The sequence below is a fragment of the Ursus americanus genome, chromosome 3 (assembly GCF_024610735.1).
Source record: "Ursus americanus isolate L20-20 chromosome 3, mUrsAme1.1.p, whole genome shotgun sequence".
NCBI lineage: Eukaryota > Metazoa > Chordata > Mammalia > Carnivora > Ursidae > Ursus > Ursus americanus.
Genome location: NC_142129.1, coordinates 60,279,664 through 60,294,859, shown reverse-complemented (window position 1 = coordinate 60,294,859; position 15,196 = coordinate 60,279,664). Strand labels below are relative to the sequence as shown.

General features: G+C 39.9%; 1 protein-coding gene and 1 long non-coding RNA gene across 5 annotated transcripts in view; both read right to left on the bottom strand.

Moving 5' to 3' along the window:
• LOC123789226 (uncharacterized) overlaps nucleotides 1-9,058 on the bottom strand; it is a 69,450-nt gene extending 60,392 nt beyond the window's left edge. For all 4 annotated transcript variants that reach the window (XR_015723970.1, XR_015723971.1, XR_015723972.1 and 1 more), the window contains exons 1-2: nucleotides 5,359-9,058; nucleotides 4,097-4,193 (exon numbers count right to left, since the gene is read on the bottom strand). Coding sequence is in view for 1 of the 4 variants with exons in the window: in XM_087861030.1 (XP_087717156.1) it covers nucleotides 4,140-4,193; nucleotides 5,359-5,865 (561 nt within the window). In the remaining 3 variants the exon portion in view is untranslated. The remainder of the gene's footprint in view (nucleotides 1-4,096; nucleotides 4,194-5,358) is intronic.
• Nucleotides 9,059-9,115: 57 nt separating this feature from the next.
• The window catches only part of LOC148110404 (uncharacterized), a 42,915-nt gene continuing 36,834 nt past the window's right edge, over nucleotides 9,116-15,196 (bottom strand). Inside the window, exon 4 of the long non-coding RNA XR_015723974.1 lies at nucleotides 9,116-14,154. This is a non-coding gene — a long non-coding RNA (uncharacterized LOC148110404). The remainder of the gene's footprint in view (nucleotides 14,155-15,196) is intronic.

The window sequence follows — 15,196 nt, the reverse complement described above, 5'->3', positions numbered from 1 at the left end:
AAAAGCAATAGACTGACCGAGGTGGTGGGACAAAAATTAGTAACCACCAGAGGGAGGAATGACAAAAAGACAATAGCACCTGAGGATGGGAGTGAAGGAAGACACCAGGAGCCTAAGGGGTATGACAGAAAGACGGAGAAGAAGGCAATGTTTGCCATCTTGCCTAGGTCCTCATTTCAGCTGTGGGACACTGTTGTGCATTGTAGATGCTTGGCCTGGTGAGTAAATATGGAACAAGCCCTTCTTGAAACATCACTCCGACTCCATTAAGGGAGCACGTTTTTATGGGTGTGACTTCAACATACATGCCTGAAGAAGAAAATCTCTGACCATCATAAATTTGAGAGGCCCTTTGGAAGAAAGCGAAAACAAACAAACACACCAAAACACAAATCAACAGACGAGCTTTGAACATCAATAACATGAAACCAGGCATTCTCAGGCTCAGGGCAGAGCAGTCAGTGTAGACACAGTGTGAAAGCATCACATATAATTAGAGATACTTAATTCATATATGGCGCTGGTTTGTAGATAAACTTAGCACAAATGTATCTCCATTTCTGGTTGAGATCAGCAAGCACCACTTCCCGACAGCAGTCACTAGTCATCCGTTAGAAAACCTATTCTCAAATGCACTCAGGCTCTGTGGTGTATCAAGCACGACTGTCTCAATGGCCCTGAGAATTCACCGTGATCTGCCTGGACAAGGAGACATTACTACAGGGGCTCCTCCCTCTCCCTAACAGGAGGGGTTGTTTCCAGTCTTCGCTTCCCACTGGATTGTTAGCTTTTTCCCTTGAAAACTAGGAATGCAACTTCACACAGGCCTGCAAGGCCATCAGTTGCCGAGCAACTGGCTTTCCCAGACAGGTATATGAAGACTGGCGTCCAACTTCGGGAAGGCAGGTGCCCAGATAACTGGATCCTTGATTTGCTCTGCCTCCGCCCCCCCCCCCCCGCCCCCGCCATGAAGTCGCTTCCAGATATGCTTCGTTAAACAGAAGAGCAGCTGCAGGAGGAATTCCTATCACCCAGAATGTTCACTCACCGTGTGTCCACGAGCAGGCCCTGGCCCTCATCGTCTATCTAAGGGGATCCTAGGGGGATTGGAAAACTCAAGTCCTCTTTTTTTTCCTGATCTTTGCTTGTCCATTGGTTACTCCTAATAAAATTCATTCCATAACCCACACTGTGTGACATGTCAGGGGGAGAGCGCAAAGAGGCCGGCCTTGCACAACTGAGTCCAGGCTAAACTCAGGCATGCCTAATCTCCAATATCCACTCTTCCACAACCTTGCCCTCGCAAGCTTTCAAAAGATCCCACCTCATTTCCTACGGCCACTTCTCCCATGATTCTTAAATGTACTGCAGAGGGTCTTAGGATCCTGAATTCATGTGAATAACTGTATCATTTTATTATAGTCTCATCTCTCTCAAGCTGCAATTGTTTCTTTTTTTTATTTTTTATTTTTTTTGAAGATTTTATTTATTTATTTGACACAGAGAGAGACAGCCAGCGAGAGAGGGAACACAAGCAGGGGGAGTGGGAGAGGAAGAAGCAGGCTCCCAGCAGAGGAGCCTGATGTGGGGCCCGATCCCAGAACGCTGGGATCACGCCCTGAGCTGAAGGCAGACGCTTAACGACTGAGCCACCCAGGCACCCCTGCAATTGTTTCTTATTCACGGTTGTTATTTTCAGTGTGGAAAGTGTTCCCTTTGATAAAGGAGATGAAATAAAAGCTTAACTGTTTAGCTGCATGATGGCATCAGTTAATATAATTTTTTCTGCCCAAGGAAAGAAATTCCCTCATTCTTACTTTCTTATTCTGAGTATAATTTAAAAACTTTTTTTACTTCCTTATTAATTTATGGTATATCTCAAACTGCAGTTACTAGTTATATGACAAGATTATTACTGCGGTGAATTTCAAGTTAATTCACGTGTATAAACATGTTATTCAAGTAACTTCTTCAAAACTTCATATCCCTTAGTACCTGGAAACATGAACGTGAGAATGTTGAAGTTTTTCTTTGCCATAACACGCTACCTTCCTAAATATGTGGAAGCTGGGCAACAGATTCTTGAATATCTGTATCTTGTACAGATATTCATGTATAGTAACATTTTATTATAAACTCAAAATTATCCACCACAGAGTAAATTTTTGGATGGTCCTACATATAACTCTAGTCACTTACCTATGAGGTAATATTGGGGTGCCCGGGTGGCTCAGTCAGTTAAGCATTTTCTTTTGGCTGAGGTCATGATCCCAGGGTCCTGGGATGGAGCCCCGCCTCTGGCTCCCTGCTCAGTGGGGAGTCTGCTGCACGCTCTGCCCACTCCCCTCTCCTCCCTACCCCTCGCTCCTGCACAGGCACACACGCGCTCTCTCAAATAAATAAATCTTTAAACTATGAGATAATAATTCCCTATCAGAATATTCTGGAAAGGCATTCATGAAAGCATTAAATATGACTCCAGTAGTTTTTATGCTGTTTGCCCATCCAAACTGCCTTCCTTTTTTTTTTTTTTTTTTTTTACTTTTTCTTTCCTCCTTTTTTAAAATTTTTTTTTATTTGGGAGGGAAGAAAGGAACGGGACAGAGAGAATACCAAGCAGGCTCCATGCTCAGTGCATTGCCCAACAGGGAGCTCAGTCTCAAGACCCTGAAATCATGACCTGAGCTGAAATCAAGGGTCAGATGCTCAACTGACTGAGCCACCCAGGCGCCCCTTTTCTTTACTGTTTGTTATGAATACTGTTGTCATCAAGGATCAGAACTGATTTCAGTTGCTCTAAGAAATCTTCAAAGATGTTTGCAAACTTCAGAGATCTATCCTCATTAGTTTCTCATGAGAGTAACTGTCAGGACTGATCACTTGGCATTTAGTACCTTGTTTTGTGATGTATTCTTATAGGTTTCTACCAATTATTATTTTCTTGGAATCTGGGGCCACATTACAGGAATTGGGCATCCCAAACAACTAATATTAGTAAACTAAACATAAAGAGGCACCTGAACATAGGCTTTTGAGAAAGAAACATGCATTTCTATGCAAGATAGAGAAAGAAAGAAAATTAGATAAAGACAGGTTGATTTTATTTCCATAATTATAGAAAATTGAGTACTCTCAATTCTGCTGTCATTTTCCTGAGTTTAAAAAATGAATAAATCAATAAAATTGAACATTAGGGAAAACAATACAGGCAAATTTACCTTTGAGGCTTGGGTTACAAACTGGGATAAGATTATAGGTAATGCACTGCCACCCAGTGGCGAACTTTCACTTTAAATGAAATAATGGTTTGTATCATCCAAAGACTACCGTTAGAGGTCTTTGGTCAGGAATGTTATACTCCACTAGAAAAAAATGAGGGACAGAGAAGTTAACACTCAGGTCATAGGAAATTTTGAACAAAATGAGAGTATATAACTAGCCCAAATCAAACAAGCAAATAAAAAAAAAACAAAGTTATTTATAAGATAATTGAAAACTTGAATTTTGTCTTGATTCTCAATATCAATGAATTGTTCACATTTTTTGATATGACAGTGGTTCTGGGCTTATGCTTTAAAATAAAATCATTTTTGTCTTTTAGAGTAAACATTCCAAGATAATCACTGATAAAATTATGTGATGCTGAACGGAGGGAGATAAATTGGAGCTATATTTGAAACAATTTGAGTTATTAATTGAAACTTTTAAAGCTGTTTGATGGTTACATGGGGCTTCATTACACAAGTCTGTCTACTTCTGCACCTATTGGAAATTTTCTATAACAAAATCTTTTTTTCAAACTTCACCAGGACATAGATTACCATAGAGTATAGGATTTGATTGGCAAAAACAGTTTTCTCCATAAATTGTTTTGCAGAAATCAGTAGGTTAAATCATGGGTGAGGAAGAAGAACTTATATTCTTTGTTTGCCTTATAAATGAACATTGAGGAAATGAACTCAAACCTTCTTAAGCCCGAGGCAACAAGACAGTTGAAACAGCTTCTCAAATCATCTTTGTATCAAGTGTCAAACTCACGTCCACTTATAAAACAGATTACTAGATAAATAACAAAAGGTGAACTGTCAAGACTTACTATTTAGTAAACTGCAACGGAGTGCAATTAATTTTTCTCTCTCTCATCTCTCAATATTTACTAAGTATTGAGCTTCCAAGTATGTTGATTTTCCAACCTTTCAAAAAAGAGCAAGGGAGTTACTGCCTTGTTGCTAGGTTTTAGGCGACAATTAGAGGTCCTTACACTCAACAACTGGAGGTGCTTTCACTTTTTTTCCTATTCTGACTTGACTCCCTTAGGAGATTAATGCAGTTTCTTAGCAACCCAGATGGGTAAAACTTAAATATACAGGGCTCTTTTGTAAAGCAAAGGCTAAATGTTTCCCTTATAAACTGTTTGTTTAATCTTGCTTGGCTTTGCAGAAAAGATGTGCTGAGATACACAGCTCTAGAAATTTTTACAAAAAGCTCTCAGTTTCAAATCGTGAGTGAAGTTATTGATTTTCTAATGAATGCTCCTGCTTTTGTTTTTATTTTTAACTATTCCAGTTTGTCAATTTGACTAGCTATTTGGAATCTGTGTATTTTAACGTGAGATAAATGAATTTATTTATGAAAAACAATTTCTTTAAAGATAATATTGTAAAAGGGAAATTATGACAAATGTATTAAGAAGGAGAAAGCCAAGCTAGAAGAGACTGCTGAATTTCTTTATCAACTTACAAATATGCATGAATTTGTGGTTCACTGTGTTCTTAATAGCACACTACAGTGTTTTTTCTTATGTTGACAGCATGTAGGTATCAGGTAGATATCTAAATCAATCTATTTAAATATCTATTACCCCAAATACTATATTACAAAATCAAACTCAGATGTGTAAGCAAAAGAAGCTTATATTTGCATACATTTGCTCACCAAAGAAATGTATTTCTTTTAACTAGTAGATGATTAAAAACAGATAAAAATATTTTGTGACTCTCCAGTTAAAAGTATTTGAGGAATAAATTTAAATGAAATTTTATTTTTTATATTGCTACTAGTATGAAGAAGCTTTCCATTATTTAGGAAAAAATTATGATTAAGTATTTGGGGTTTTAGACACAGTTTTCAAAAACAGAATCTGTAATTTTCAGATTTTGGGAAACACAGAATTCCTATTATTCCTCTTATTGAACCACATAAAACTTACCTTTTTGTAAGATGAAAAATGGTTGGGGGTAGGCGCTCTGGTGCTCCCCGAGGAAGCTCACAACCTCCGGCGCACCGATCTTTCTGATCCTGCCTTTGGAGCAGTTAGATTGCCAACCTTGGCTGCTCCATCCGCCCGCCGCCCCTTACCTGCGATTGCATACGAGCTTTTCTTCCTTCTTGCACACCGTTGTCGTCAGAGTCGTCGAGATCGTCATGGCGCTCGTGTGATGGCCTTCGTCCGTTTAGAGTTAGGGGCCATCGAAGAAGGAAGACATGAATAGTGCAGAGATGCTGGAGGTGGTCAGTTACTAAGCTAGAATAAGAGAGTGGAGCAAGACCAGCCAAACCTGTCCACGGTCCCCCAGAGGACGTCGGCTTGCCGGTTCTTACTATCGCGCCAAGCTCCCTCCGTCCCTCCCTCCGCTGAGGCGCGAGATTGTGGCGCGCAGCAGCACACTGACTGCCTCGGCTCCGCTGGGTGATTGCAGCCAAGTCCGTTTCTTGTCTAGCTGCCGCTGCCGGGGTGACAGTTGCCTTGTCTTCCTTGTGGGATATCATCCAATATCCATGAGCATCTATAGGCCAACCATCGCTGTCCTTCAAAAATAATTCTGGGAGCCAAGATGGCGGAGGAGCAGGAGACCTAAAGTTCATCTGGTCCCAGGAATTCAGCTAGAGAGCTACCAAACCATTCTGAATACCTATGAATGCAACTGGAGAACGAAGAGAAGAGTAGCAGAAACTCTATGAACAGAAAAGCGACCACTTTCTGCAAGGAGGAGAAAAGATGGTGGAGGAGTAGGGGACCCCTTTTTCAGCTGGTCCCCTGAGTCGAGCTGGATATCTACCAGACCATCCTGAACACCCACGGAATCAGCCTGAGATGCAGGAAGATACATCTGGATCTCTACAAACGAACATCTCCAGCGCTGAATACTGAAGTACGAAGCGGGAGCCGTGAATGCGCGCACAGATACAGGAAGATAAACAGAAGGGGGAGGGAGCCGATGTGCTCGGGCGCCAGGAAGCAGTAGCCACCTGCACTGGGGAGCAGGCCGGACTTGCGGACCGGCACCCGCGAGGGGGCAGACTGAAACTGTGAGCCTGGGAACGCGCGTGGGACCAGACTGAAAACCAGAGCTCCGGAGCGCTCACTGGAACCGGACTGATACCGGTAGCTCGGGAGCGCATGCGCAAACAGACTGCAAACCGGCGCGCCGGAGCACGCACAAACACACTTGAACAGGGAGCTCGGGAGCGCGCACAGGAAACGGGGGTGGCTAGCGGTGTTAGAAGCACAAAAGACAGAGACCTGCCGGCCGTGGAAGTGAGGGCTGGGACAATGGCCATGGGGCGCACATCCCGGGACGCTGCAGGTTTTTTGGCAGCACTGACAGAAACAGAGTTAAAGTGGCCAGGAGAGCTCAGTGGAGAGTGGACTGCGATCTCTCTGTTCTGAGACAGAGGCTAGGCTACGGCCACCGCTGCTCTGACTCTCAGAAGAGGCACAGAAAACCACCAGGGAAAGCCACCAGACAACAAAAGCCTGGAAATACCGGCTCACAGTGTGCCCATCCCCATCCCCTCTCGCAGGGGACACAGCAACTCTACCCAAACAGGGTTGCCTGAATATCAGCGTGGCAGGCCCCTCCCCCAGAAGGCAGGCTGAAAAATCAAGAAGCCCACATCCTTAAGGTCCCTATAACACAAGTGCACACTGCCTGGGTCCTGGTCAATAATTTGGGCTCTGGGCATCCCAGCAACCTCTCCTCATCAGAATGACGAGGACAAATCCCCCCCAGCAAAGAAAAGATAATGAGTCTGTGGCCTTTGCCACAGAACTGATGGATATGGATATAACCAAATTGTCAGAAATGGAGTTGAGAGTAACAATGGTCAAGATGATGTGTAGGCTTGAAAAAACTATTAATGAAAATATTAACGAGAATATAGAATCTCTAAGGGCAGAAATGAGAGCGAGTCTGGCAGAAATTAAAAATGCTATGAATCAAATGCAGTCTAAACTAGACGCTCTGACAGGGTAAATGAGGCAGAAGAACAAATTAGTGAATTGGAAGATGGGATGGTAGAAAAGAAAGTTAAAACAGAAACTTGCCTCAAAAAAATCCAATCTCAAGAATGTAGATTACGGGAGATTACTGACTCAATGAAACGTTCCAATGTCAGAATCATCGGCATCCCCGAACGGGTGGAGAAAGAAAGAGGTCTAGAAGAGATTTGAACAAATTGTAGCTGAGAACTTCCCTAATCTGACAAAGGAAACAAGCATTTGTGTCCAAAAAGCAGAGAGGACCCTTCCCAAGGTCAATGAGAACAGACCTACACCATGTCACGTCATGGTGCAATTCGCAAATATTAGATCCAAGGATACAGTATTGAAAGTGGCCAGGGGGAAGAAAATCCCCATGTACAGAGGGGAAAATATCAGAATAATGTCTACAGAGACTGGCAGGCTAGGAAGGGTTGGCAGGGTATTTTCAAAGCTCTATCTGAGAAGAACATGCAGCCAAGGATCCTTTATCCAGCAAGGCTGTCATTCAGAATTGATGGAGAGATAAGGACCTTCCAGGATCAGCAGAAACTGAAGGTAACCACCAAACCAGCCCTACATGAGATATTAAGAGGGGTTCTATAAAAGTAAAAAGGCCCCAAGAGTGATACAGAACAGAAATTTACAATCTATAGAAACAAAGACTTCACAGGCAACATGACATCATTAAAGTCCTCTCTCTCAATAATCACTCTCAATGTGAATGGCCTAAATGCTCCTGTAAAACGCCACAGGGTTGCAGATTGTATAAAAAGACATGACCCATCCATTTGCTGTCTACAAGAGACTCATTTTGAACCTAAAGATACATCCAGACTGAAAGTGAAGGGATGGAAAACCATTTTTCATGACAATGGACCTCAAAAGAAAGCTGGGATAGCAATTCTCATATCAGACAGATTAGATTTTAAACTAAAGACTGTTGTTAGAGATACAGAAGGACACTATATTATTCTTTTTTTTTTTTTAAGAATTTATTTATTTGACAGAGATAGAGACAGCCAGCGAGAGAGGGAACACAAACAGGGGGAGTGGGAGAGGAAGAAGCAGGCTCCTAGCGGAGGAGCCTGATGTGGGGCTCGATCCCATAACGCCGGGATCACGCCCTGAGCTGAAGGCAGACGCTTAACCGCTGTGCCACCCAGGCGCCCCGACACTATATTATTCTTAAAGGATGTATCCAACAAGTGGATATGACAATTATAAATATCTATGCCCCCAAAAGGGGAGCAGCTAGATACACAAGCCAACTCTTAACCAGAATAAAGAGACATATAGATAATAATACATTAATAGTAAGGGACCTCAACACTCTGCTCTCAGCAACAGACAGACCACCTAAGCAGAAAATCAACAAAGAAACAAGAGCTTTGAATGACATATTGGACCAGATATCTGGACCTCATAGATACATACAGAACACCATACCCCAGAACAACAGAATAATCATTCTTTTCGAATGCACATGGAACTTTCTCCAGAATAGACCATATACTGGGTCACAAAACAGGTCTCAACCGATACCAAAAGACTGAGATTATTCCCTAATATTCTCAGACCATACTGCTTTGAAATTGGAACTCAATCACAAGGAAAAATTTTGAAGAAACTCAAACACTTGGAAACTAAGAACCATCCTGCTCAAGAATGATTGGGTAAACCAGGAAATTAAAAATCAGTTTAAACAATTTCTGGAGACCAATGAGAATGAAAACACATTAGTCCAAAACCTATGGGACACTGCAAAGGCGGTCCTAAGGAGAAAATACATAGCCATCCAAGCCTCACTCAAAAGAATAGAAAAATCTAAAATGCAGTTTTTATATTCTCACCTCAAGAAGCTGGAGCTGGAACAGAAGAATAGGCTTAACCCACTCATGAGAAGGCAGGTGATCAAGATTAGAGCAGAGATCAATGAATTAGAAACCAGGAGCACAGTAGAGCAGATCAGCAGAACTAGAAGCTGGTTCTTTGAAAGAATAAATAAGATCGATAAGCCACTGGCCAGACTTATTCAAAAGAATAAAGGACCCAAATTAATAAAATTAGGAATGAAAGGGGAGAGATCACAGCCAACACCAATGAAATAGGAAGGATCATTAGAAACTTTTATCAACAGCTTTACGCCAATAAATTAAATAACCTGGAAGAAATGGATGCCTTCCTGGAACCCATAAACTATGAAGACTGAAACAGGAAGAAACTGATTATTTAAACAGACTGATTAATTTTGAAGAGATGAAGCAGTGATCAGAAACCTCCCCAAAAACAAGAGTCTAGGGCCTGACGGATTCCCAGGGGAATTCTACCAAACATTCAAAGAAGAAATAATACCTATTCTCCTGAAGATGTTTCAAAAAATAGAAACAGAAGGAAAACTATCAAACTCATTCTATGAGGCCAGTATTACCTTGATCCCCAAACCAGGCAAAGACCCCATCAAAAAGGAGAATTACAGACCGATTTCCCTGATGAATATGGACGCCAAAATTCTCAACAAGATCCTAGCTAATAGGATCCAACAGTACATTAAAAGGATTATCCATCAAGACCAAGTGGGATTCATCCCTGGGATGCAAGGGTGGTTCAACATTTGCAAATCTATCAGTGTGATAGATCATATCAACAAGAAAAGAGTCAAGAACCATATGATCCTCTCAATTGATGCAGAAAAAGCATTTGACAAAATACAGCATCCTTTCCTGATTAAAACCCTTCAGAGCGTAGGGATAGAGGGTACATTCCTCAATCTCATAAAAACCATCTATGAAAAGCCTACAGTGAATATCATTCTCAACACGGAAAAGCCAAAAGCCTTTCCCTTAAGATCAGGAACACAACAAGGATGCCCACTCTTGCCATTATTATTCAACATAGTACTAGAAGTCCTTGCAACAGCAATCAGACAACAAAAAGGGATAAAAGGTATCCAAACTGACCAAGAAGAAGTCAAACTGTCTCTCTTCGCAGATGACATGATACTCTATATAGAAAACCCAAAAGACTCCACCCCCAAACTACTAGAACTTACAGAGCAATTCAGTAATGTGGCGGGATACAAAATCAATGCTCAGAAATCAGTTGCATTTCTATACACGAACAATGAGACTTGAAGAGAGAGAAATTAGGGAATCCATTCCATTTACAATAGCACCAAAACTCACACGTTATCTCGGAATTAACTTAACCAGAGAGGTAAATGATCTATATTCTAGAAACTACAAATCACTCTTGAAAGACATTGAAGAAGACACAAAAAGATGGAAAAGTATTCCATGCTCATGGATCTGGCTATGCTACCCAGAGCAATCTACACTTTCAATGTCATCCCGATCAAAATACCAATGACATTTTTCAAAGAACTGGAACAAACAGCCCTTAAATTTGTGTGGAACCAGAAAAGGCCCTGAATCTCCAAGGAACTGTTTGAAAAGGAAAAACAAAGCTGGGGGCATCACGTTGCTGGATTTGAAGCTATACTACAAAGCTGTGATCACAAAGACAGCATGGTACTGGCATAAAAACAGACACATAGACCAATGGAACAGAATAGAGAACCCAGAAATGGACCCTCGGCTCTTTGGGCAACTAATCTTTGACAAAGCAGGAAAAAAACATCCAGTGAAAAAAAGATAGTCTCTTCAATAAATGGTGCTGGGAAAATTGGACAGCTACATGCAAAAGAATGAAACTTGACCACTCTCTCACACCATACACAAAGATAAACTCCAAATGGTTGAAAGACCTCGATGTAAGACAGGAATCCATCAAAATCCTAGAGGAGAACATAGGCAGCAACCTCTTTGACATCGGCCGCAGGAACTTCTTTCATGACATATCTCCAAAGGCAAGAGAAACAAAAGAAAAAATGAACTTGTGGGACTTCATCAAGATAAAACCTTCTGCACATCCAAGGAAACAGTCAAAAAAACTAAAAGGCAGCCCACGGAATGGGAGAAGATATTTGCAAATGACACTACAGATAAAAGACTGGTATCCAAGATCTAAAAAGAACTTCTCAAACTCAATACACATGAAACAAATAATCAAATCAATAAATGGGCAGAAGATATGAACAGACACTTTTCCAATGAAGACATACAAATGGCTAACAGACACATGAAAAAATGTTCAAGATCATTAGCCATCAGGGAAATTCAAATCAAAACCACCTTGAGACACTACCTTACACCAGTTAGAATGGCAAAAATTGACAAGGCAAGAAACAACAAATGTTGGAGAGGATGTGGAGAAAGGGGAACCCTCTTACACTGTTGGTGGGAATGCAAGTTGGTACAGCCACTTTGGAAAACAGTGTGGAGGTCCCACAAAAAGTTAAAAATAGAGCTACTCTATGATCCAGCAATTGCACTACTGGGTATTTACCCCAAAGATACAGACATAGTGAAGAGAAGGGCCATATGCACCCCAATGTTCACAGCAGCATTGTCCACAATAGCTAAATTGTGGAAGGAGCCGAGATGCCCTTCAACAGATGACTGGATTAAGAAGATGTGGTCCATATATACAATGGAATATTACTCAGCCATCAGAAATAATGATTACCCAACACTTACAGCAACATGGACAGGACTGGAGGAGATTATGCTAAGTGAAATAAGTCAAGCAGAGAAAGACAATTATCATATGGTTTCTCTCATTTATGGAACATAAGAAATAGGAAGATCAGTAGGAGAAGGAAAGGAAGAATGAAGGGGGGGTAAACAGAAAGGGGAATAAACCATGAGAGACTATGGACTCTGGGAAACCAACTGAGGGCTTCAGAGGGGAGGGGGCTGGGGGATTGGGATAGGCCGGTGATGGGTATTAAGAAGGGCACATATTGCATGGAGCACTGGTTGTTATATGCAAATAATGAATCACAAAACATTGCATCAAAAACTGGGGGTGTGGGGTGCCTGGGTGGCACAGCGGTTAAGCGTCTGCCTTTGGCTCAGGGCGTGATCCCGGCATTGTGGGATCGAGCCCCACATCAGGATCCTCCGCTATGAGCCTGCTTCTTCCTCTCCCACTCCCCCTGCTTGTGTTCCCTCTCTCGCTAGCTGTCTCTATCTCTGTCAAATAAATAAATAAAATCTTTAAAAAAAAAAACTGGGGGTGCACTGTATGGTAAGTAATATAACAAAATAAAAATTATAAAAAAATAAAATAAAATACCATAAAACTTTTAAAAAAATGGTTGAATAACAGCATTTCACATGGCTCAACTTAAACTATTCTGAACCCTACGGAGGATTTGTAAAGCTAGAAATTCTTCTCTCAACAATTTTATAATCTAATTTGGAGGCAGATTTTGTAAATAATTTACTTTAATACAAGGTACGAGGCAAAATGTAGCTTCAAGCTCCATCGCTCTATTCAGAAAAAAGGATGAATCCTACAGGGTATCTGGGAACACTTTTACTGGAGCTGGCACTTAAACTGGTCCTACAGAGATAAGAATCATTTCGTAGGCGGAAAGTAACTGTGCTTATTGAATGAAGACTGACCTATTCTGTTCTTTTCAATGAGATATCTTGGCCAAAATATAACTTTTATAATATCAACATTTACCACTAACCTTTGACTGAATGAGAATATTGCTGGTTTATTTTTTTCTTAATTCCTCAACCACACATCTCATAACTTTGTATTTCTCTATGTTGTAGTTTTTTCCATTTAAAGTATGATGATATGATATCACCATCACAGGCTTCAATCATTCAAGTAGACCTCCAGGTGATTTCTTTCTTCGGAGGTGTCTACGGACTATGATGATACATGCCAATACATGATTCATATACTATAAAAGCCTAATGTGATATACATATTATTCAAATGAATAGCATGTGATATTAAATTCATAATATAAGGACAAAATAAAGTATTCTAAAAATTGGAGAGAATTTATTACTATTTAAAATATGATTTAGTGAAAAAAATTAAAAATTAAAAAATAAAACAACATATGTCTTTGTTCAATTTTTGTTAGTCAAGATGCCCCGAGACCTATAGAGAGAGACAGAGGTGCACCTCCGCGTCAACACAGCACGTCTATTTTTAATTTTTTGAGGAGCCTTCACGCTGTTTTCCATAGCAGCCACACCATTTTGCATTCTCACCAATAGTGTAAAAGCGTTCCAATGTCTCCATATCAACACCAACACTTAATGTCTTTTTAAAATTTTTATTGTAGACATCCTAACACGTGTGAGGTGCTATCCCACTGCACTTTCCTGACGATAGTGGTACTGAGCATCTTTTCATATACCTGTTTGCCGTTTGTATGTCTTCTTTGGAGAGTATATTCAAGTATTTAGCTCAGTTTTTCATCAGGTTATTTGTTGCTGTTTTTATTGAAGTGTAGGAGTTCTTTATATATTTTGGATATTAATCCTTATCAGATAAATGGTTTGCAAATGTTTTCTCCCATTCTGTAGGTTGCTTTTCACTGCATTTCCCATTCCCCTTGACATTTTTTTGCTTTTGTTTCTTGGGGGGTTTTTGTTTTATTTATTTATTTGTTTGTTTGTTTGTTTATTTATTTATTTATTTTGTTTGCAAAATTTAAGTAGACTCAATTAGGTAATACCTATGGTCTTGTTCTTTGTCTTTTTCAGAAAAAGATTGTCTTTTGTATATATTAAAATTTACCCAACATATTTAATGGTTAATTTGTTTTTTTTCTGATTGAGACAAAATTCACATAATTTCACTACTTACCGTGCTGAAGTGTACACCTTAGTGGTTTTTAGTATATTCACAATCTGGTGAAACCATCACAACTATCTAATTCCAGAACATGTCCATCTCCCCGCCAAAAAATCTTGTACCTGTTGGCAGTCAATCCCAATTCTCTCTTCCCATATCCTCTGCAAAAATTAAAGATTTTTTATTTTACGGTCACTGAGTTTGAGAGAGTGTGTTATATAGCATTATTGCAGATAAAGTGACTTAGCCACAGGTCTATAATTACAGTTATGTAATGCATGTCTAATTTGTTTAAATCTAGTGATCATTATGGTCTTTTTCCATAAACTGTTCCTCTTTTTATATTTCTTATCTTGGTTAAGTAATTTTGCATTATCACTGATGTGTTAAAATATCTTGGTGTGACATGAAAGACCTTTGCTAATATAACCCCAAATGATTTTTCTGGCTTTATATATCATAGTATTTCCACTGCTTCCTCACATATATAGACTATATGCCAGCCACAATGTGCTTCTTGCTTTGCTTTTCTCTCCATGTGCCAGTCATTTTAAAAAACAAAAATATTTATATCAGAATTTGAAAAGCAATTTGTCATTTTATTGTACAAAATATTTATTATTAATTTTAAAAAGTTGACATTTTCAATGTATCTCCAACGTAGTTTCTCTTCATTTACAGCGCTAGCTTACCACTCAATAGCATTTAGAATTCTAAAGGTCCTAAAGATCCTCTACTTAATGTTATTGTCAAACAGCACTAAGTTCTAGCACAAGACAAAGAAATTCATACTAGTTTGTCTCCTTATTCCCAAGAACCAGCACTGCTATATTATTTCCACTTAGCCAAACATAGTTTAATTGGTAATTTTCCCTCTTTCCAAGAGGATTTCAAATTCATCGGCATTTTCCAGTAACATCTTGACAAACACATTAAATTCTAGAAATGTGCCAAAAATTTCCTTGCCACTGATCAACAAAAAACAAATCCATGATTCTTACCCACAGATTCCAATGGCAGTAGTTACAATGTATTCGTGGTGGTTTAGGCGGCCATAGGTATCCCAGAAATAGCTTATGACAAATTCTACATACCTTCTGTGCCTTGGTGAAGTGTTGTTTACTTCCTTTACAACCTGGAATATTTTTACTTATTCTTCAAGATTGGCCCAAATGACTTTTCTTGTGACATCACTTCTGTTTT